General features: G+C 38.6%; 1 protein-coding gene across 2 annotated transcripts in view; it reads right to left on the reverse strand.

The window, feature by feature from the left end:
• Positions 1–888: 888 nt before the first annotated feature.
• The window catches only part of LOC136881066 (serine/arginine-rich splicing factor 7), a 30443-nt gene continuing 5775 nt past the window's right edge, over positions 889–25556 (reverse strand). For both annotated transcript variants that reach the window (XM_067153674.2, XM_067153675.2), the window contains exons 3-6: positions 16673–16826; positions 13454–13645; positions 6738–6929; positions 889–1554 (exon numbers count right to left, since the gene is read on the reverse strand). In XM_067153674.2, the coding sequence (XP_067009775.1) occupies positions 1500–1554; positions 6738–6929; positions 13454–13645; positions 16673–16826 (593 nt within the window). In that variant the 3' untranslated portion in view covers positions 889–1499. The remainder of the gene's footprint in view (positions 1555–6737; positions 6930–13453; positions 13646–16672; positions 16827–25556) is intronic.

Genomic DNA, 25556 nt, shown 5'->3' on the forward strand with positions numbered 1-25556 from the left:
AAAACTACGGTGCAGCAATTGTTCACATACATACAGTATTAAAAACCAGGAACAAAATAATTCAGGTACTGGTAACCATATCATACAGCTAATCAATACAAAGTGGCAAATTGTACTGATTCGTTGTATAACTATTAACTTTTATTTAAGGAAATTATGTGGTTGAAAGCCATCATCCATGAATTTTTGCATATCACACTAAGATTTAATCTTGAACACTCCTCTAACCAATTAGTTTGTTGAGCTAAGATGGTTACTTTTAAGAATAATAAACATCAAGGAGCGGATCTCCGAATATCAAGAGTCAATTTGGTTTAAACCCCATTTCTATGGGCTGATGAAACATATATAGAAATAGTGTAATTCCTGCTTTATTAAAAAATATCAAGGATCACCGAAGCAGAAATAGCAAGAACCACGTTCCACAACATTACATAAGCATGAATTTGAAAGCATCACATTCATATCTCTTGGTCTTCACAAAAATCACTTTTAAAAGAAATGCAAACTTATTATGTTGATGTATTTTGAGCAGTAGTGAGGAAAAAATATAAAATGAACAAAGAATACCAGGCTAGATGCGCTACTGTGGAGCAATTCTCAAAGTTTGTTTCTAAAGGCTATTATCAAATAAGGTCAAAGGAACCAAATACAAGCAGCATTTTTGATTTGAAGAGACATTGCACAACACAGGCGCTGGAAATTCCTTATATAGTAAGGTTATGAATTTTATCCCAGCATGTAATGAAGCTCCCTTCATAAAATACATTTACTTTACCTTCATATTACCACTTCATGATTCAAAATCACAAATGAGTCGTGTCCAGTATATTGTAAGCAAGAATTTATAATAGTGAATATGAACCATGTAACAAAATATGAACAAAGTAAGACTAAAATCAGACAGCTTTATTTCAGTAACCATTTCAAAATAAAAAAGTTTAATATTGTAGTCAACTGTATTGAATATGTTCACAGCAGCAGTCACTGAAGAAAACACAGAAATCACAACACAAGAACAATTACAAGAAATGCCACCAGCACATTGTGTGGTATGCACTAACCAAATCAAAAGAGTTACAAAAACTGCAGTTTTCTAGAGCGAACACAATACGCTAAAGTTTACCAGCAAGAGTTTTGGTCACTCTTTTGTATGGTTCTAAACGGTATATAATAGTAGGGAACAAACAAGGATACAAGGTTAATGCAATTTATCAGAAGAGTCAAAGAAATTTTAGTAGAGAATTTTGCAAAATCAAATGAAATACAAAAATCTAACCAGTTAAAAACTGTCCATATTATACCAACCAGAAGTGAATTACTTCTCAACCTGTACATCCAGGATGGTCAAATACTTCCAATAACCATCAAAATGGCTATCCATGAAATTCACATTAAGTTTATGAGAAAATGATATTAAATGGGCACAGAAAGAATAATTATATTACACCACTCTTTTAAACGAGCTTCCTGCTGCTGCAGCAACCCCACATCTTAGTTCAGTCACGGCCTGCATCCTGATCATCGCCATTTCTATCAGGAGAATCACGAGCCCTAGAATAAGGAATGCGCTATTAAAAACAGCAGTCTGTTGTATAGCAATTAACAATAGAGATAACACCCAATACAGGAGGCAGACACCAGCAAAAAAACAACCCTACAGCCTACATTTACTGAAACAGAAAAAATACAATACAAAAATACAAGGTAACTGGGATCAATGATAAGAACATACATCACATAGGTCATGTGAGAAGAGGAGCAATAGAGACAGGATGTTTACAATTGGACAGCTCAATCCATTCCATATATTTTTTTAAAATCTTGTGTCAGTAAATTGTCACAGTAACGAACGCCAGCATAAGGACATTATTTTATGGGCTATCCCTTTTATCTATTCAATGTGCGTAAAAACGTTCTGTAATGAGTTAAAATTTTGCCGTTTTGTTAATATGTAACTTTTTCAAAAAATCAAAAATTCATTCTGGTTTACAACATTACCATTTTACTTAATATGTTATTTTATCATTCAGACAATATGGCATACATGTGCATTTTTGGTCGAACAGGATATCTACTTGAAAGTAACCAACAAGCTCTGTATGTCTTCCAATGCAAGAAGTCGCGCTGTTGTCTGGGCAGGAACAGGAAAGTTTCAATCAACCAATGAATGTTACAATTTCCTATGTTTACTTCACTATGCTTATTTACTCCCATCACAGCTGCATTGCATATACAGTAGAACCTCGATAATTCAAAATCAGTTCATTCAAAATCCTGCCTAATTCGAAGCAGCTCTCGTTCCCAGAAACATAAGATACAGTTTTGCATGTTTTTTATATTGTTTAATTCGAAATACGGATAATTCGCAATTCAAAGTACAATGTCGGTCCCATTACCGAAATTCAGACTTTTAATTTGAAACTGCCTTTACATTTTAAAACAATAGTACCGGTATATTACAGAGCAATTTCAACTCGAAATTTATCCGCGTCAATAGAACACCTTCCGGAACGTGGATCGGTAACTTTCCACACTTACACTCACTTCGGTGGGTCTACAGTCCGCTTCATGATTGCTAAGTTGAATGAAATCGGAATTCTTTTGTATTCAACCTTTTAAGGAGCGCCGTAATATCACGCAACAGGCAGTGTGCGGGAAAACAGAATCCGCGAACACTGGCGATGCCGACAGTTGACGAAAAAACGTGGCTCATATAATAAATTCATAGGCACCGAACAATATTGTTATTGCTGGTGAAACTGCATTGCTTTATATTAATGCGAGCCCAAACGGTCTTATGGTTTTAATGGATAAACTGCCAGCAGGGAAATCGTACAAGGGTGAGGAATGGGGGTCATAGTAGTGCGTTGCAATGCACATGGACGCGAGATACTTTATCCCCTCGTCATAGAAAAGTTCGATAAGCTACAATGTTTTAAGGGTTTCGGGCGCTTTCTATGCCAGTACAAAGCATCTAAAAATGCAAACAGTACAGAAATCCAAAAATAATGCATTTGCACAGGGGAACCGGCATAATTTATCCCCGTCTTAGAATTTGCGATTTTTTTCTTTCGTTGTGTGAGGTTATGTTTGTCAGTGATTTATCCAAGTGCATTATTTGAACATTGTAAATGCACCTTGTTGGATACATTTCGGAAATAGTTTTTTCCATGGCATTTGAAAGGTATAAACTGTGAATCAAGGTAACCGCATGCAGTAAATGGCCTTAGAATATTTTGTAACGCAGCAAGGGTTGGTACTTCTGAATTGCAAATTGGCGGTTAATTCGAAATCACGTAATTCGAAGTCCGATTTTTGAGTCCCAACGACTTTGAATTAACGAGGTTTTACCCTAATAATGTATTATTTATAACTGACAGTTTAGCGCAATACCAGTAATGTCAGTCTTCTTCCGGAAATGGGTAAATAAAAAATCACTGAAATGAAATAAATCAGCTGCATGCACATTCTTCACCACCAAGAACTCCAACCGAAAGTGTCAATGTTGTGATTGGCAGAGGTGTAAAATAACAAACCACTAAGTCGGGTGAGGAACGTTAAACCTTTCTTACGGGGCAATTTACAATATGGCAATGTTGCAACTAGTAAACATTTTAATGACCTAGCATCGGAAATAACTGGGATCTGTATTACTACAGTGAAAGAAAGAAGTCTGAAACAGGTGTGTAAATACCTATGAAACCCCCTTTCTGTGTACTGCTTTCCCTTAACTGCCTAAATTATTTAAAAATCAACTATCAAATACATTCCCTTCCTAATTATAGTGTTGCCGGAATGAAAGAAGACAGGGAAAACCGGGACTCCGAGAACTAATGCTAGTGAGAATTAAAAGTTGGGACGTTATATTACCTCAGATCTTCACAAGCTTCTAAAAAGACTAATTTCAAATACACTGAATAGATCCGAAAATGACGCAGTGTGGCAGTGACTACAATCTGATACTGGTATGAGCAGTGGGGAGGACGATTATTTCACAATACAATAATTTTTTGCTAGTATAATATTTCAACGTGAACGCTCCAAACTAGTGACAACGTAATAAAAGATGAATCAGATAATTACCGTATAATCTCGAATACCACCCGCACCCTTATTTTGAAAGAACAAAATTTTAAAAAAGTGAAGTCAAAGTTATTTACAATCTTGACTAACACACATCAAATTAGAAAATTCAAATAAAAGTAAACAAACATTTCCAGAACGATATCCAAGAGTTCATCATCAGTACCAACTTCGGAACTTTCATCACCATCACCTTCCCACAACATGTCGTCATCGCTGCCATCCATAGCATTAGAAATGCTATTTCCTGAAGCTCTTCCGTATGAGGTCTCCAGGGATATGATTCCAAGCCGTCAAAATCCACGAATACAGCAGCTGAACTGCCGGGTGCTGAATGAGACCAGTTGGCGTCAGAGTGTGATTATCAGCCGCCATCCATTCTGTATAGAGCTGTTTCAAGGCTGCTTTAAATGGACGGTTCACGCAGACATCCAGCAACTGTAGCATAGACGTCATGCCGCCCGGAATGACTGCTAGGTCAGTTTTCCCATCCTTGATATGTACCTTCATAGCATCTTGCGTAGCCACGGCAACTGTCGAGAACAAGCAAGCTCTTTTGTCCCAATAATGAACCAGGGCGACGTTACCACACACACTTTACCCAGTCTTAAACATCCAGCTGGAGTTCCGAGATCTGACGATAACACCAGCGGGTAAATTTTTAGGAAGCATCTTTCGCTTGAGAACAATGTACGCCTGCAATTTGGTTATGTCGGCGAGAATATAAAACATTACTGAACGCCGTTCTTTTTTTCACTACCACCTGTTCAAATGGCAACACCATTTGCACCCTTAACATTCACAGTCCTGTCCTCTGTCATTTCAAAGTAGACTGGCATCTGATCTGCATTGCCAGTTTGAGAAAGCAAATATGCATTTTCCTTCCGCATCCGAATTATGTGACTCTGAAACGACAACTTATCGTAGGCACCAGAAAAGGCGCTGTGAAATTAAGGCACGCCTTTGTACGCTCAACCCATTTCTCTTATAAAAATTACAAACCCATCCTTGGCTTGCCATAAATCCTTCCGTTCAAAGTTCCTTTGCGATCTCTAATGTCTTTAGCCGACACATTATATCCCCCCGAAGGTAGAGCTAACCACTCCACCCCATCCAGTGCCGAGGTTACGGATAGAGGGAGCCTTTACCTTCCACCCCTCCAAGGGCCTTCATGGCCTGTACGGAGATGACACTTCATCCCAATTCCTGCCTTTCTGTCACATAGTTATAAAGTTTTTGTTTTTTCAATTTCTGGAAACTGTACTCAGTCCACGAAAAGCTCTACGACCATCACTACATGTTAATAACACATTTTTCTTTCTCCGATCGCGAATACACGACTCGTCAATATTGTAATTCCTACCGGTGGCACGATTTCCATTAATTTCGGCTTCCCGAACTACCTTCAGTTTCTCACTCGCAGTAAAGATCGCTAACGCTCTGTGGAATTCATGTTGATACTCCGAGAACGTGCCAAGCGTGGAAGTAGCGTATACCGAGAGCGGAGGGAGCATTGTTGCCCGATTTTCCTAAATTTTATATAAGACCATCACCCAATTTTGGAAGCAATATTTTCGAAAAAACAGTGCGGGTGGTACTCAAGATTATACGGTACTTTGTTTCAAAAACTCCAGTGACCTTTCTCAATTTTTTAATGGTTATGTTGTAAATAAACCTTATAAGTACATTTTAGTTGGTTTCTGTACTCCACAAATCATATATACGGGTTGTGTAGATGAACAAGTTATGTACATCGCAGATACAACATGGGCACTGATTCTACTTTTAGGATGTGCCTAATGCAGCGCTATTGAAACTACAAAGGCTGCCAGTGCTCTCGTGAGAAAAACATTGACTACGAGCTGTTCACTATTTAGCATGGAAATGGAGGCAAATGGGAAGACATGTGGCGATTGTTTATAGCAGTTGGTTGAAGATAGTGGAACAAGATTAATTAAAATAATTTGAGAGTACAAAAATAAATTCAGAATGGAATGTGTGTTGCTCATTCCTGGGCTATCTATATAGACCAAAGGGAACAACTGGATCACCTGATGAAAGAGCTGGACGTCGGAGCACCAGACGGAAACGAGCATTATTGGGATGATCGAGCACAATCATACTTTTAACACTAAATATCCAGCTTACATCCTTTCAAGGACGACTGTTTTAAGTCGGAAAAAGCTGTACTAAGATTTATTTTCACCAGCAAATGCAATGCTTGACAGAACAATATCGGACCCTAGCAATGATAAAGGACTTCTTACAAAATTGTACAAAACTACTTCAATCCTCGTAGTCAATAGTATACTAAATATTTTGCCCATATTTATTTATATACAAACATTTATGTGAAGTTTCGTCTTAATTGGACGTAAAATATATAGTATCGACGAGGATTGAAACAGTTTTGTACAATTTCGTAAGAAGTTCAACCGTCAATACGGATTTAATGAATGAATCGCAGCAAGCACTGCCATTTTATTTTGAAAAATTAATCATTTTTGCGTGCAGTTATTCTTGAAAAGTACTAGTAAAAAAGAAAAGAAAAAGAAAACCTCAAACTAGTAGCAAACAAATTATATACACAAACACACTCAAACATATTAGAAATCCAAAGGAAGTTTACAATTTGGTCTGATATTACTCACCTGCTGCGGGATCTGGATCTGGAGCGGCTCTTCGATCTGTCAACGGATCGGGATCGGCCTCTATCTCTGGAACGAGATCTGTCCCTTGGGCTTCTGTCTCTGGAGCGTGATCTATCCTTCGGGCTTCTGCGCGGTGAGCGGGATTTGGAACGCCCACGATCCCTGGAACGGCTCCGCGACACGGTGCGAGACCTTGTGCGGAAATCACGTGACCGTGAGCGAGACCCGGACCAAGAAAAGAGTTATGTAAGTGCAAGATTCTACCCTCTAATCGTAAGATTAATTTTCAATAAATACCCCCTTCCTCAAGCTCGTTCCACAACAGGCACTTGGCAGTATTGCGTGTTTTGGAAAAATAGTTTGCCTATCTCAACATAATACACTATTGGTGCAGTGCCAGTCAATATAACAATCCTTCTGGGGTACTTTAAGTACTTTGTTTTGAATCAAAGAGAAACGAAATGGGATTATACTTTTAAGACCACCTTGCAATATACATTAACGTCCGACCAAATTAATTTGAAACCTGGTTATCCCTTATCCAAACTCCAGCTAGAGGCGAATGGACTGTGTACATACCAGGCACCTATCCACCCCTCCTCAACTGAGTATGGATACGCTCCTTGGCAAAGCTAGGAAGTGGAAAATAGCTAGTCTGTAGAGTAGAAACAGGAAAATTTATGACAGACCACTTCCACCAAAGATGGTGTCTAGTGAATATGCAAGATTGCCCATCCCTGCATAGATTCATTCTTTTCTTTCTTCCACTGCTTTTCCACGTACTTCAATTGAAAGGCACTTTCATTCCCTTTGAAGATCTGTACTTTTCGGTACCGTAATGTATATTGTTCATTATTCCATGCCAGTTAAAATTTTCAGCAATCTAATTGTCTGCATTTCTACATATTAATTCTTTCAAAGAAAGAAATATGATTAACAGGACAACCCTTTCTCTTCCCTTACTCTTTGGCTCACAATTCTAGTTCATCTTCTCCATTTCACTCCTTTAGTAAGCACATTTTAGCAAACATCTAGAAAGGTGTAGTTCGGAAACTTCAAAAGAATATTGTCAGGGCTTCCAAGGATGGAAGTATAAAACAGCCCCTTACTTAACTGCACCGACACCCCCTAAAGGTCAAAATCTTGTCTGCTAAAAGTAAGGGAGAAATCTGAAGCTTGTGGGTTCGGATCCCACTTGTGTCTGGTAGGCAATTTTTCTTCTGCACTTAACATCTCTTCAGCATATACTATATGTACTCAACAAAACCTATTAAGCTGGAAAGTATTTTAAGTAAAATGCAGTTATGAATAATGTATTCACACACACAAAAAAAAAAAAAAATTCCCTGAAACCTCCAATGCTACTTACAGGCAATGCTTTTATTTCAAACACAACATTGCATAGTTAAAATGTTGCTATGACCCACTTCCATAGTAAACATTAATACTATCTAAAATAATTCATTGTAAGAGGAAATAATTGAGCATGTAATTTTACAGGACGCGAGAGTCTTAACATAAGCCACAGGATCAATATTCCATATGGAATCCATATCATACTGATTCTGCCTTAATGAAAATGAAAGATTTCATGGAAGCACCACACTGACCACAGAAAAGTATCTAACAATACAGAAATTCGAATATCCAGATCCTTGGGCTTAACATCCACTACAGAAGCAAACAGGAAATCGCCAGTCTGTAACACAGCCTTATATTCTTTCCATCACCAGTACAACTGATAATTCCAAAATTTCAAAAACCTTTACATACCATGTTTAATTCGGCCTAATCACCCAGAGTGGAAATAATGTGTGATCGTGTGAATGGAAAGCAATGCTGTTACCACAAATGTGCATCTTCTATCCAACAATTTCTATATTTATTAGCCAAGTCTACTTCCGGTGAGAAGACTTGACTGCCCAATTACACTGATTACACAATGCAACAATTGAAATGACAACTAACTGCACCAGAGATTTAGTTCTAAAAATGAACATACAACTATGAGATTTGATTTTTAGCCCACAAGGATATTATATGGCATTATATTCAAACTATAGATACAATATCCCAGAATGAAAGACTTCCAACAGAATTTGTTACAAAGCAATAGGTTCCTGCAAAGAACAGGAAAAAACCACAAACCTTGTGCTGAATGATTAATATAACCAGTCACCAACACAGTGTAAAATAAAATAAAATCAGAATCCTATCAAATTAATATTGCTTCTCCCAAAAGAATCTTTGAAGACAGATCTAACCAACACGCTATTTTAATAACAGCTAACATAGAGCATAACATTTCTTATAATGAAGTTGCATTTATATACTTATCATAGAGGAGTCAAATTCCCATTAATTGAAGACATACTATGCAAAGGTGTAAATTCCAATAAATGAAGTAACCCACTTGTACAACAAAGATACATTACATTTTCAGCAAAACTACAGTAGAAGTCCAGTACAGCAAGTACCCGTTGTAACAAGTTTGATGTCCCTTGAAAATTCCTATATTAAACTCTGTAATATCCTTTGGTTACGAGAACCCTTTCACTGATTCACCCACTAACAGAAGCGATTTTTGCATGAATTTTCTCCCAATTATTGATATTTACACATTCCAGCAAGATGTACAGTAAATTTAGTCTACTTTGTTAATTTTTGTGAATAGTTTAATTATTACTGTATCTAACTGTATGATTAAGTATATTTCTGACGCGAGTAAATTAGTGTTTATACAGAGTATGACCCAGAATAAAGTATAGGCCTACCAAAATCATGGACTTTTGTTGGGAGTTTACACAGCAGTTATCTGTGAGAATACAATACCTAACACAACAAATCACCACAAGATATGTTCTAGACCAGCCAACTCAGGATGTACTTCACATCTGTGCTGCCAAATCCGCAAACTGAGTTTCCGCCATAAGAATGAATTACACGTCTGATGTTGATCACCTGTTCGATATCACGAGACATGGAACTCCGGTACACTTGCTCTTTTAAAATACCCCACATAGATGCATATAGCGAAGTAATGTCAGGAGAATATGACAGGTAAGGATAATCTGTCCGAAAGTGGTTTTGGAAATGTGGCCATACATTTCCTACTGGAAGAACCTTCTCCTTGGCACAGAATGGAACTGATACACTATAATTTAGCACCAGCAGTAGCACGGTTCGCTTCATGGGAGCAGGATTAATAAATTTCTCTTGAAAATGTTCATGGCCAATTCTTACACTTGATCTCAATCATCAACCCTTTCCAGAAGATCGGAAACAATCCTCCACAACGAATGCTTTTTGTACCACACTTCAGAGACGTTATCCACCGCATAACGATTACTCTGGTGACGAGCCAAGGTTAAACTACAGCCCAATTAAACACCTTGCACGCCCACTTGTCTCACGACTCTGTTATGTTTCAATATACTTTATATTCTGGACCATACTGTAGAATACAGCTGATTATCTTCCATACTAGCAAGCTATCCAGCCAACATTTGAAGGCACTGTCAAATTCAATTAGTAATACCTGTCAACTGGTTTAAACAAACATTCATTTTTGAAACACAAGAAAAAAACATTTTTATAACAGTGCATTCAAGACACAGCAGTGGATATCACTGATTCCAGAGGTATATTTATATATTTTCATATGTGGTTAAATTTCAGAAATGCTATTCCCACAAATTTATAGCAAAAAATAAGTTTTCCTTTTAAGTTTAAATATCATGACATGCATTGTACAGTTAAATTAAATTAAGTGACTGAGAAAGAAAACATTTGCCACAGAACCTGGTAAATTGATACTATTACAATTTAAACAAAACTACAGATATGCATTCACACACAGTACTGTACTTAACTGTAACACCCCAACTCTTCACTAATTTTCAACATTAAAAAATAGGAGTGTGTATAATAGGTGAAAATTTAACATAATACAGGTTAAGGTTGGCATTGTTTAAAAACAGAACAAGGAACATTTAGAATCTTTAAAAGCACGCAACTGTTATTTAAATCTATACTTTATTTGTGCAAAAAGTGATAGAACATTTAAATAGTTTTGTATTAGCCCCGTCCTGCATTACCACAGATGACTGGTCACACGTCTCCAAGGCATCTCCATATCACAGTGCTGCGTGGATACAGTCTTCTGATAAAGTGGTGTAATTTGATCACTTTGTCGGTATAATCTGATGGAAGACACTAACCTAGTGAGGTCCATATCAGCAAACTTAGTCCAGTTCAACACAAAGTGTTCTGATCAACCACTATTTGCTTTAAAATCCTTTCCCACAATATCAAGACGTCTCAATTTCACGTGCTTGAAACGGCTGTGATTTACATCAGAGCCATTGTCTCATGCTCTCCAACCCACTCTAGACATTAAAGGCCACATTTTTTATTATTTCTTTCTTAACACCATGGAAGAAATTAGACGTTTTCATTGCTCTCAAAAATTTGGAGAATGCGCCTTGTATTTACGAACCACTGCTCTCGCTTACTTTCTGCAGCATATTCAAACACACCCCACTTGAAGGATGCAATGAAACTTGGTATCTTGCTCATTTACACTCCTGTAGGTGTACTGGACACTTCCTAAACTACATCTTACAAGCGGCTGCCCAGCTTTGAAGCTGATAGCGTATGAAAAATTGAGGGTAGGGGGTAGTCACCAAGGCCAGGACACAGGTGGTGCAGAAGTGGAGGCACGCACTCTGAGAGTGGGATTTACTGTTAACTGAAGTGTTCCTACAGCTGCCTGGTCACTTAGCAATTTTTTTTGCACTTCTTTCCGCCCCCACCCCCTAAAATTAAGGTTTATAAAATTACGATTTACTTTACGTCGCACTGACGCAGATAGGCCTTATGGCGACGATAGGAAAGGCCTCGAGTGGGAGGGAAGCTTCCGTGGCCTTAAGGTACAACACCAGCATTTGCATGGTGTGAATATGGGAAACCACAAAAAATCGTCTTAACGGCTGCCAACAGTGGGGTTTGAACCCATTATTTCCCAAAAGCAAGCTCACGGCTGAATGCCCCCAACCGTATGACCAGCTCGCCTGGTAAAGAGGGTTTTATAAGTAACGGTGTGCTATAGGCAAGTAAATACAATAGTGTTGGAATTAGAAAATAGCTAACTAGCACACCGTATTATGGAAATCATCTATGAAAATAAGTTTTAAAAAGCCGATTGCTGTTTCTTACCTATTCTGATGTTTCTTTTTTGTGTATATTTTCCTACTTCTATGAAGAAATGGACAGGCCTATAATAATCTGATATCGCAAGTACATGTTTCAAATGTATGAATTCCCACCATAACAGATCTCTACCGTACATTATTCACACCCTTTATTGAAGTAATGCATAAATGCCAACACAGAACTCTCCCTTCCAAAGAAACTACCTTGATTACATTGAAGTGATTAAGTAGCCAATAAAGTGAAATCACAAGCAGCAAGCATACATAAGGTACCAATATTATGCATCCATCAAAAACATCAGATACCAATAAAAAATAAAGTGACAATATAATATCAAAATTTTGAATTAAAATCATAATATTTAGAAAAATAGTATATAGGTATGCCTTGCAAGTACGTAATGTAGCCCCAAAAACAAGACTCCACCATGATTTGTATTTCGTATTATAGAAAAATTGTGTAGTATATCAGGTCAATATAAATGCAACTTCACTTTTTCAACTGTTAATGCCCATTGCAGAACGGCCACTTTAAAGCCCTGTTCCACTCTACAACTCAAAATGTAAGAAAATGAAAAACTACCAACAAAAGGTAAAATTGATATATGATTCTAAACCGCATAATGGAAAAGAACTTTGTACAAGTTATTACTAAATTTCCATATTTCAACCCAGTGACAACATGCAAGATTACATTAACTAATTTCTTAAAACTGTGATAGTGAGTGATTTGCATTTTTTCTTAAACCCACACTATAAGCTTTTCTGCATCTTTCCACAACTCACTTATAAAAGCAGTGTCTCTTTGCGCGCAAGTCTCCGGAGAGCTCTAGTGGACAAATGGCGAGGCTACGTTGAATCGTGCATGTCTTATATATCTGGTCGGGTGTAGTGCAGTGGAGACTACGCAGGTTCAAATTCATCCGAAGACGCAATGGAAGAAAACTGGCCTGTAGCAGTAGTGGTGAAGGGGGAGGAAGACTTTACACGTTTGCAGCCTGCGTAGACTTGTAGTAGCACACCCCATCGGGAGATATTTGCTTTGTTTACTGTGTAGGCGCTAATGACAGGCCATCTAAGGCTTCAGCAGCAGACGAGCTGAACCAGATGAACTACGAAGGCGCAGCTAAAAGACTACGTTGGGATGAGATAATACAACTTTGGCCTCTCTGGAGGTAGAAGCTCTGCCTGACTTGTAAAGACTCGCAGTCAGAAGAGAAGGTTGTGTTTTGTGATCTTACTTTTTTCAGCCGTACTGCCTATAAAAATGTTAGGAATACATTTATCACTTAATTAGTCCACCAGAGTTTGGAAAAAATGATGCTTCTTTTATAAATAAAAACCAACATAGTAAAAATTAATTACAATGAATTGCCCAGAGAGGCAGGTTGTACTGTTCTTTTTTAAAATACAATTAACAGGTGACACTACTTCACCCCAATGAAACTTAAATAAAATCATGTCCAGTGTACAAGATATGATAAAGAAAAGAATTCCAAATACCTGCGCCGCCCACTTCGTCGGCTGCTGTAGCGGTAACAATCACGAGCATAGTGACCTCTATCACCACACTCATAGCAACGATCTTCAGGATGGAAGGGTCGTCCACGACGAGGTGGGGGACCTCTATATCGACCTCCTTTCCCTCCCAATCCATTTGACATCTCCACTCTCACACGACGACCACATATAGTACTAGAAACAAAAATCCATGCATAATTATCATACAATGAAAATTTTTTAAATTTTACTAATGAGTACTACCAAAATAAGTTACAAATCTAAACTTCCTACTTCAAGTAGATAAATTAAGTCTCATAACCACGGGGTTAAATTGCAACAGAAAATCTAAATTCATACAATATTTTAAGTAGCACACAACATACATTCACTTCTGTTAAAGGAAAGGAACAAAAGTGATATACGGATTCATTTGACACATTTTTGTTCCTTCCCATGGTATATATCGTTTATTTAATAAAAGACTAAAACAACCAATAGGGAATTTGCTATGTGGTTGACAACCCTAAACCCTGATCAGTGGCAACTGACTGACCCATTATCCATCTCTGTAACAGCACTACTAGCTGCCATCCTCTTAAGTCCAGGTTTGATTCCCAGTACTGCCAGAGATTTAAGAATGGCAGATGAGCCGGTAAAGCTAAGACTGCCAACGGATCCCCACGCGGCGACCTTTCATATCCATACTACTACTACTACTCCAGTGATAATGGTTCCCTGTTCCGTTTCTTTCCTTCTAGACACCAGGAAAATGATGACCATTTGCATATGCCAATAGCAACGTCGTCATAATTTGAACAGACTATTTAAACACGTTAGCATTTCAACCACACCATATCATTTTATGGTACGTTTGCCTTTTCTGATGTCTTCACATTCTATGAATTATTACTCTTTCCCATCGTGTTGCTACCACTATGTAATCTTTCCTTAATCCAATAGATGGCATCTCATACGTTAGCATAGGTCAAAGCATTTCTTTTCTGCTCCGTCTTGTTGGGTTATCTTTCTGGTTGGGGGAGTGTGGAGATTTTTGACTTGGAGAAGATGGAAGGATTGGATTTCCAAGTCGCCTTTGTGGCATATAAAAGATATTTTAACCGATTCAAGATGTCTGTACATATCTCGGCCTTTCGAGAATGTTAATTGCTTATGTGATCAAGGTATTTATTTTTCTTTAATCTTCTCTTGGTTTTATTATTGCTTCGTTCTGTGCTCACCATGGTTTGGTTAGAAAGGCTTCCCTCATTACATGTGTTTCTAATTTATTTGTGTGTTTACTTTTACACGCTTCTTTCGGTATTTTCATTTACCGATCCACTATGTTTATTTTGAGAACAGAAGGTGACACGGATTCATGTATGTGTGTGTATGAGATTGTTTGCTGTGTGTGGCCGAGACCTTTTCTCATGTCGCTTCGTTAACACTCCACTTGAGCTCATGTTGTATTATTTTATCGCATGTACTGTATAATTCATGTCCAATTCATAGACCTGGTATGAATTCAAGCTAACTACGCAATTTGCCTGCTTCTGTGTGTTTTGGTGTTGGAGACACTCCATCTCTTTAAGATGGACCACTTTCTGGTTCATACTGTCTAAGCTCAAGTGCGGTTGTTTATTTTGTTATGTGCTGTGCATTGACGTTCTTATATGTCCCTCTATTCGGCGACCTAACCACTTGGTCTATGCGTGAGCGTGGGTGGTTCTGACGTTTGAGTCCGTGAAACCTTGTGTCCAATTTACTTATTGTTCGTTTCACATTGCCGTCATCCGCTTTCTTTACCCGTTTTCTACTTTAATTTGTTTTATTCTTTGTTGGGCGCCTTCTGTGTTATTTTATTGCTTTGCGTAAAACCATGGTAACTTCCCCTTTTCTCTTTGCATTTATTTTATGAGTATAAATGAGCTTGGTGCACTCTTCCTACTTCTCCCGTGATTTTTATTGCTGAAGGTTTTGTGTTTTATCTGAGGAATTGAAAGGGAGAATGTTATGGTTAGGTGCTGTTACTCCCTAAACTTATGACTGTTTATACCCGATGTGCTACAAAGAAATGTTTTGTACCCACCTGAATTCATATTCTTCAATTAATTAATACAGATGTCAAGTCCTTAAAACCAAACTTTTCGTCACGTCTTTTATGAAGGTAAGCGTGTGAAGGTGCTATAATCGAGTCTGATGTATTTTGATTATGGGCCACATATTATTAATATTAGCCCCCTTGTTTTACCTGTGCAACCTTTTTTTTTCCTTCTCCATAATAAATTTAAGTTCTTGCCCTTATTACTGTTATATCTTTATTTCTTTGCGTCTCTTATATGTTTGTTGTCTGTAAGAGGCCCGGGTCCAGTTCCTGGCAGATTTTTGCTAGTTTTGACCAAATCCACCGCACTGGGTCTTTGTGTTCCTAGTGTCAGTTCACATTTAAGACAGAATATAAAAGACTGATCATGAAACACAGCACAAAACAAAACAGAGGTACATTTTGTTAATGCATAACCCATGCAGTGGTCGTCGATGTTAGAAGGAAGAAAAAGAAAGATAGAACTGGCAAATAAGCTCCACAAAGAACATTCAAATATTTGAAGAGTAAACGCTTGAAACCCGTAAATGATCGCCACAAGCTATTTATACAGTCAAATAGCAGGTCTCTTAAATACTAAATTAAAGTTCATTTTAAAAAAATCTTAAAATATTACCTTCAGTAAAGAAAGTAAACAATTCATGAACTACGATAATGTTATGGGTTGGCCCTTTTCATTACTGCAGCATTAGAGACCTTGGGTGCTGGAATTTTGCCCTGAAGGTGATATATAACGCATGTAAGTAAATCCACTGATATGGCTCTCACATTTTAGCATCCACAAATGGCAACTGACTGTGCTGGGATTCAAGAGTTTTGTCTGTACATTGTTCAGAATTTAAAAAGATTCACATGGAAGAACTATTATCCCGGCTTTAAATTCAATTAATATAAGACACAAATATCACATGGTTAAAAATACCAATCATATCAAAGAATGAGTTACCGACTATCGTGGACTTGCCTTCGACCCACGCAAACAATCTATTGTAGAATGTTAATATCTTAAATTTTTGTCCACAGTCGTAAAATGCTGCAATTTCCGTAAATTTTACGGATAAACTGTAAAAGTTGGCAGGTACGCAAATGCAAGGATACAATCTCCTAAGGGTACTCACCGGCCATCAAGACCTCTGACAGCATCCTCTGCATCTCTAGGATCTTCAAATTCAACGAACGCAAAACCTGGGGGATTTCTGGCCACCCAGACATTACGTAATGGTCCATAATAGGAGAATGCTTCCTCTAATTCTTGCTTTGAAGCAGATGATCCTAAAAAAAAAAAAGTCATTCAAGTAAGCACATTTCAATTTAACAAAGCCATCGTGATGAGCATAGCCACAAGAACTGTTATTACATGGAGTTCATTTCACTAGGATGTAACATTTTAGTTTAAAACTCCTACACTCACTGCCCAGGAGGCAGATCAAGATTTCCTTAGTGAGAAGCCATGAATAACGCCCTCCAATATGATGCCCCCTTTTGTGTTCTACAAGTGAAATAAACATCCCACACACAAATTAATTTCAAAGAATTAAAAAATTCATTACAAATTCGAATTTGATGACTGTTACGAAGAATTAAAAATGCATGCCTACTACAAACAATATACTAGAATATATCCTATTCAGGAAGTAATGGCTCTTCCGAAGGCGAGCAGGGCCACACAGAGGAAAAAAATTGAAACAATGCCCGAAAATAGCAGGGAGGGGAGATCCCTTTACAGTTGCCAGCAACTCACCAAACTCCCCAACTGAGTATTTGGTTATCAAGAAGAATTAAAATAATGACTGTATTAATCTACAAAATGAAACCATTTTCTGTATTGCTACTGGCCAACTGTGATTGAAAAAGTTCACTATTATCTCCAATAAAGCTCACATCATGCCTGGCCACAGATGAGCAACATTAATGAAAATAAATTGTGTGTGGCTATTTCTTGCCAGGTGCAGCCCTTGTAAAGCAGAGCCTCCAATGAGGATGGGCAACATCTGCCATGTGTAGGTAACTGCGTGTTATTGTGGTGGAGGATAGTGTTATGTGTGGTGTGTGAGAGTTGCAGGGGTGTTGGAGACAGCACAAACACCCAGTCCCCGAGCCAAGAGAATTAACCATTTACGGTTAAAATCTCCAACCCAGTCAGGAATCGAACCCGGGACACCGAAGGCCAGCATGCTAACCATTTAGCCATGGAGCCGGACAAGAGTGGATGATGTAATGAGATAATATACTATAACTGCTTCTTTAATGGGCAATTCTCTGTAACCTCTAGATCAAAACAACCCCCATTTAACACACCCACTCCGCCAAAACTGTATGTATATGTCCACCCCTGTCCCATTTATCTACGGAGTCAGGTATAATGTGAGATGTCGAACAGATGATCCTCCTAATGTCAACCTGATCAGAGGAGTTAACAATATGAAATGAGTGACATGATACACGGAAGTAAGGGAGAGGGTGAAACCAGTTGCCAGCAAATATCCTACGTTTGTCGCATAGCACAGAAGTGTCTGGCCTAGGCTTAATGTCAACATCCGATGGATGAATCGCCATCGACAGTTGCCATGCCCTCACTCCACATGAACACCGCAGAGAAGTGTGGAATTGAAACCAGGCTTTTGGCACGCAAGAGATTCAAAATTGTATATTACCACTTCTACCCTGCTGGCCAACATTCTAATGGTGAAATCCTTTCTGACCAACAGGACTCAAACCAGCTAACCATGGCAGTGTTCTCACCATGACTTTTTTTACTGGGTGCACCACTTTACCGTTTTTACAGACCGCCCGGCTAACATAACTTAGATATATGCTAGTTACATATTGTTAATTTGATGTTCCAAATCAAATTGGAAATACTGTAAAAATCTTCGAAATCTGTCACCAGAATGCAACAACAACATTGGAGTTTAAATGTTTTGCTCAACTATTGCGAAGAGTGCGCGAGCAGTCCCTGGATTATATTCCCCGCCATGCAAGCATATATATACTAAGAGTTCAACCCTACCCCTCCTCTCCGGTTAATACCAAAGGTCGCGATTTACTTTTGCATTAGACCCTCTGGCCTTTTGAGACAAAGAAAAGGCAAAAACTCACATACAAGACGCCCCAACATAGTTCAAAGAACAACAATTCCATTTCGAAGCTGGTACAAGGCTTACTGCAGCTCCGATGACATCACACAAATTTGTAAATAGCTTTGTCCGTAAGACCCGTGCAATGCCCACACACATCAAAGTCATGCGGTGCATCTGTGTTTCGCAAAGAAAGTCTACCTCCGTAGCGTAGGCCTAGTGTAGCTCGGATGACATCTCCCAAACAGGTGAATAGTTTCGTGTCCGATCCACGCAATGCAAGTACGCATCAGTCATGCTATATGTGTGGTTTTTGTAGTTAAGAATGTCCGCTATCGTAATAGAAGCACAATATTAGCCGCGGTTCTTGGGGGCCTGAGATTGATTCCTGGTACTGTACTGCCAGAGAATTAAGAATGGCAGGAAGGTTGATATGCAGTAAAAATGGTACATGCAGCTCTCCTCAATTGGGGGCATGCCCAAAAAGAGCTTCACCACCTCGTAGTGTGAAAACTAGTTTACTTTAGTCAAACAATATTCACGGTTGTTGCTATTAATATAGCAAGAGAGATCATTAACAAAGTAATCTTATGCCAATTTACGTAATTTTTGGAGAGAAGTAGGTTTAAAACAAAGACTTGGGAGAAAGGCGACGAGCTGCTTGACTAATTGGCATGTTCCGAGCTGTCAGTGGAGAGATGACGTGGAATGACATCAGTAGATGGATAAGTTTGAGTGATGTCTTTAAAAGTAGGAAAGATCACAATATGAAGATAAAGTTGCATTTCAAGAGGACATATTAAGGCAAATATTCATTTATAGGAAGGGCAATTAGCAATTGGAAAAACTTACCAAGGAAGATGTTCAATAAATTTCCAATTCCTTAGCAATCATTTAAGAAAAAGCTAACAGATAAGGAATCTCCCACCTGGAAACTGCCCTAAATGCAGATCAGTAGTGATTGACTGAAATAAATGCCTTCTCGTTTCCATTTGTTCTTGGCATTGAGGTACGAGAAGGTGAATGACTGCAGGACTGTACTATACGGTCAATGACTGTAGAGGCAGGTGTGAAGGCTTGTGCATTCCTTGAGTTTGAGACAACGTTAGGAAATAATTTCTCATAATCCGAGTTCTGTATTGTGTTCCCTCCCGTTTCTCACTGGTATATATCCTTTCCTTATCCTTTCTCAGTCACGAACAACTGCCAGTCAGTTTGCTTGGTCATGAAAGACATTTAGCAAATTTAACTACATGTAAGAAAAGTGTATAATTTTTTCAGCCCAACAAAGAATAGACGCATATACTTTTAAAATGCTAAATATGGACCTAAAACCTCCTTGAAAGTTGAAATAATGATTGTTCATCACAAATAAGCAAAACGTGCATAATAAAAACATATTTGTTACATTGCAAAAATGAATTTCTATAGTACTGAGCAATGTCCTAATGCAAAGGGGAAAAAAAGACAGTTCAACAACATCCACCCCCTACTGATTAGCAATGTACTTGGGAGTGTTAGTGCGAGGAGCAACACTTTCTTCGCAAAATAAAAACCGTCTTCCTCCTGAAGGTGGGTGAGGTAAAATAAACCCACGGAATCAACTGCCCGTCTTAAAAGGCAACTAAAGGGAAACCCAGAAGCTTTCATCTAGGGGGCGGGTTGGCAACCATGTTTTCCCTGGCTGAGACTGACATTGCTTCCAGTTACTTGTCAGCCTCCTCATTTCAATTTTCAACCTGGTCAATTTGTTCCCTTCAGACCCCAACGGAAATAAGTTTGCAAGACCTACAGAGTCATTTTCACTCCTTTCCTGGGCTTTCGGCAATTCTTTCTTTAAAGCATCAGATCCCTTCCATTTTCCTTCCGATTAGTGTTGAGAGTGAGTGGTTATGTTTTAAAAGTACAACTTGGCAACCATCCTGTATCTTTCCTATCTGACTTTCCCTTGGCCAACTCCTGTTCTTTTCTAAACCTGATGGTCTTAAGTTTACCAGGCTTATGGAATATTACATTTTCACACCCTTACTGGCTCTTTCCTTTCATGTGCTGATACACACATTTTCAACGTGTAGGACTCCCTTCTTTTTTCCCCACTGTTAAGTGTTAAGAGACAATGATTGTCCAGTTGTACTTCCTCTTAAAACAATCATCATCATCCAAACTGTCACTTTACCAGATTGGTTATTTCGCCATTCTCTGGTGCATTTGCCTTAACTCTGTTACGCATGAATTAGGTTTTGCCAATGAAGACAATTGGAGTAACTGCTGTGCAGTGTGTGCGGCGTGAGTAAAAGCTATTATGAATAAAATAAGAAGAGCGGATGCAGTTGTAGAAATTTACGAGAGTAAATTCAGTAATTCAAAGTAACACCGAAGCAGACATGTTGAAAGACGGTTGTTCCACTTCGATGGGGGTAAATATTGTGTCTGGACCTTCCTTACAGCTATAATGGAAGATAAAGGAAACCAACAAATAGAACGTGTACACATTTACTGATAACTGTGCCTGGCAATTTAAAAATAGTGTACATCATTTTTTTTTGCTAGTTGCTTTACGTCGCACTGACACATATAGGTCTTATGGCGACGATGGGATAAGAGCTAGGTGTGGGAAGAAAGCAGCTGTAGCCTTAAGGTACAGCCCAGCATTTGCCTGATGTGAAAATGGGAAACCACAGAAAACCATCTTCAGGACTGTCCACAATGGGGTTCAAACCCACTATCTCCCGGATGGAAGATCACAGCTGCACGCCCAACTCACCCGGTTGTACTTTATCAAACCTACGCCATTTTGAGGAAGACTTTAGTAACCGAGTGGAACTCTTGTTAGCTCTCGTGGCAAGGGGGTGACGAAAAATCTCCAAATGTTGATAAGAGTAAAACTGAGCCTATTTTTATCTCTGGTTCCCTGTAAAAGATTAAGTCTATGGTACCACTGCCATTGCGTGTGCAAAGTCTGCTTCTTCACTGATTGATAAACCTGAATCCTACCTCTTCCACTGTGATTGTCTCTCCACTGGTAGGGTTTAAACAGTTCTACAGTTGAGGTCTCCTGGGTATAAGTCCCAGATCCGCAGGCAGAGGTGAGCATGGGCTCCACGGCTACTGTTTGTGCATCTTTAAGAAGTCATGTATGACGTGTTTAGAAAGTTGAGGTTTGCAATCATGGCTAATAATTCGAGAGGACGTGCAGCGGCAGCTAAATGTATAAATTAATGGTCTGGTATCTTTGGTTGTTTGAAACAACAAAACACGATCTACAGGCAACAACTATACATATCTGCATATCACAAGTTCAATTTCATAACGAGTTATCCCTCAAGTTTGCATATTAGCACACGTCCTTTAACTCGTTATCGATCCCAAATACATCATCTTACGTCTTCATATGTGAATGTGGCACAACAGGATTGTACTAGACCTGCTTATGAACTTCAACTGCATTTGTTTCGGCATGAAATAGTGGTGGTCTTTTTACTCTTGACTGTGATCATTGTGTTAAGAACACCAACTGGAATTGCTTTGGCACAAAATAGTGTTAATTTTTTTTGCCTGTGATCACTGTTAGAGTTGTTTTTAGACCTTTATGACTTAATTTTTGCACTGTTTTGCTAATTGGCTGATGATGACACTTCAAATGTGTTGCAACCGGTCCCGAATGAACAGGTTGTAACCTCTATTTTGGTTCAACTTAACAACGGAGTATTGAAAGGTGGATCCTTCCTTCTGTTTAATATTGTATACAGTTGGTGTTCTCACAAAAGTCGCCAGATACTAACATTAGGACATTTCATCTGTCTACCTAAACTCCATGTGCTGACGCGAGGATTCTGGTGTACAGCTTCAAGAACAGCTTGAACAGTGACAAGGGTAGTGAATCTTGGCAGTCTTCTGGTGCCAGGTGTAGGTATACGCGGCGATGGACACATTAAAATGTTAATTCTTCTTATCGGGGCAATGACGATTCCGATATCATTCTTGGTAGAAATAACGTGCCTTCACCGCATCTCCATCCGCCAACCTATATACAAAATGCCTGTCTGCTTACTCAGCATTGGAAAACCTGTACATTGCCTGGGACACAACACAGCTTAATGAATAACTGCATCTGCAGACAATCACTTCAGCAGCCGGTAAGAAACTTAAGAATCGTATGAAGACTTACCCACAGTATGTCAACAGCTGCGATCAATCATCTGACCAGTCTCCAGAAGTACAAATATGCATGTTGTCTCTAAATGTATTTGTCCGGAAACCATTGCAATCCTTTTGCGGATGTTAACAGACTATGTTAGGCATTACTTTTTTTTAATAGCAACAATAGGAATTACTCGTGAAACTTTTAGTGATACCTGGACTCCCTAGGGCTGAGTCGGTAGACCTCGGCAATCGTCAAGATTCGTATCGGCAACCTGTGTACACAAACTATGAATCGATTATACACCGCAGTGAGACATCTGGAGTACACTTTACGTGCTAGTAATGTTGTGATTGTGGAAGTGATATTTCTGAGAATTCATGCTATGAACAAGATTCGCATCGAGAAATGTTATATAACGCGCGCGTGTGTGACACAGTTGCTGGCTTAAGACAATAAGGTCCAGTTTCTTCAATGAATGTTAAGTGTTAACTCTGCTGTTAAGGAGACTTAGCACGTAATTTAACAAAATGATAGTCTCATCAAGAATTGTTAACTAACAAATGGCAGCAGCCCTGTGTTAAACGTCTTTTAACAGCTGCTAAAATTTCAAAATAGAGGCATGTGGAAGACGTAAGTTTGAAACTGTATTGCTGTATGAAGACTATAAACTGAAGAAGGCAAAAGACGAACCATACTAAGAAATAACGACTTTTTAGAGTTGTCAGAAAAAAAGTTTTTTTAATTACTAAAGCCATAATGAATAAGGTACTACACGATATTGAAAATAGGTTAGTTTCCAACAGATTGAAACTTATCAGTTTCTCCAGTGCAGCAGTTGCTTATAGAATTTACAAGGAGGGGGCCAGACCCTGCGTCCAATCGATTTCAACGAGCCTAATGTACCTGTTGGGGACACTTAACAGTAACTTGTGCATAAGGGCTTAGGTCAATACGCTTCCGTCTTTGAAAAAAGTGAGAACAAATGTCATGAGGCAGGATCCGCTTCGGACCACGTAGAGGTGATAGAACAATAAAATGCAAACACATTTTACTTAAACTTGTCAGGTCCGCAAGCTAATAATTTCCAAAATTTTTATGAATCCCCCCATTCTGATGTAACGCGTATATACTTGAAGAGTTGCAACCCAGACAAGTGGAGCAGTGGTCAAGGGGTCATCGTACTTGTCTGAGAACTGCGATGATGCGAGTTTTGAGTCCCGCCATAGGCATGCCTTTTTATACCAATTATTATTTCAAGGAAAAAGAGCCTCCGTGGCTCAGACAGCAGCGCGTCGGCCACTCACCGCTGGATACCGTGGTTCAAATACCGGTCACTCCATGTGAGATTTGTGCTGGATAAAGTGGAGGCGGGACAGGTCTTTCTCCGGGTACTCCGGTTTTCCCGGTCATCTTTCATTCCAGCAACACACTCCATTCTCATTTCATAGCATCTACCAGGCATTAATATATCACTTTGGGAGTGGCGACCCCATTGTAATAATAGCCTATATATGCTTCCTTCATTCATTTCATCCCAGACCCGGTCAGTGACTGGAAAACAGGTTGTAGGTTTTCATTTTCATTATTTTAGGGAATGTGAAGGTAAAATGCGATTAAAAATAATAATCAAATTGCAGTGGAACTTTATTTTCTACCTCAAATTAATATATATACAGAGAAAGAGATCCAACAGCACCTGTGAGAACATTTAGGCCTACCTATATTAATTTCAGGTAGAAAATAAAGTGTACTGCAATTTGTGTAACATTTTTGTTCCGATTTTTAAATAACGTCCCCTCAAATGTTAATTTATTTTCTACATCAATTATAGCCACAACGCGACTCAAACTCACGTCTACGAGGTTCGCAGACAAGTACGGTGACCACTATGCCACCACCCGTTTGACTGTGATGTAACTCCCAAGTATACCCTATATGCCTTGCATTGGAATCGGGGATTCATTAATTTTTCCGAAGTTATTAGGTTGCGAACCTGACATGTTTAAGTAAAATTTCTTCACCTTTTAGAGTTCTATCACCTCCACTTTGACCAAAGCAGATTCTGTGTAATGACACCTGACCTCATTTACTCTAAAACGAAAGCGTATTGACTTAAACCCTTATACACAAGTTACTGTTGAGTGTTGCCCCACAGGTGCATTGAAGCTCTGTGAAAACTGGCTGACTGGAGGATCTATCCTCTACTTGTTAGATATTATGCTTGAGACACTTCATGTAATTGTAGGTAACTATGTTCACAAGTGCAAGAAAAGTGTATGTAGAATCCTGCAAAAAATTCCTGCTGCCATTGCAAGCATTAACAAGGCAATACATTATTTTCCCTGCAATAAAAGAACGCCCGAAAAACATCAATTATCACATTTTCACGGTGATGTAGGAGCCTGAGGTTGCACTCCTATAAGAATAGGCTATATTGAATGTTGTGATATAACAGCCCGTTATTTCATTTTTTAAGCACACACACATAATTTTAAATTACAACTATAACAACATTTGTCTCGCATCATAATAACGCTTTTGTTGCCTCTTACTTGGCCTGTTTACGTCTTAGCGGTCTCCGCTAACCATAACCAATAACAATGTCAACCCTGTATCTGTGTGACAAAATACTATTTCAACATATGACTAGCATACCTGCCAACTTTTAGAAATCAAAAATAGGAAGATTTTTTAAATTCTTGGATTTCATCACATACATTGCGCCACGGTCTAGGTGAAAAAAGGACAGAATAGAAGGCATACATATCTACAATTACAATG

The sequence above is a fragment of the Anabrus simplex genome, chromosome 9 (genome assembly GCF_040414725.1).
Source record: "Anabrus simplex isolate iqAnaSimp1 chromosome 9, ASM4041472v1, whole genome shotgun sequence".
NCBI classification, from domain to species: domain Eukaryota; kingdom Metazoa; phylum Arthropoda; class Insecta; order Orthoptera; family Tettigoniidae; genus Anabrus; species Anabrus simplex.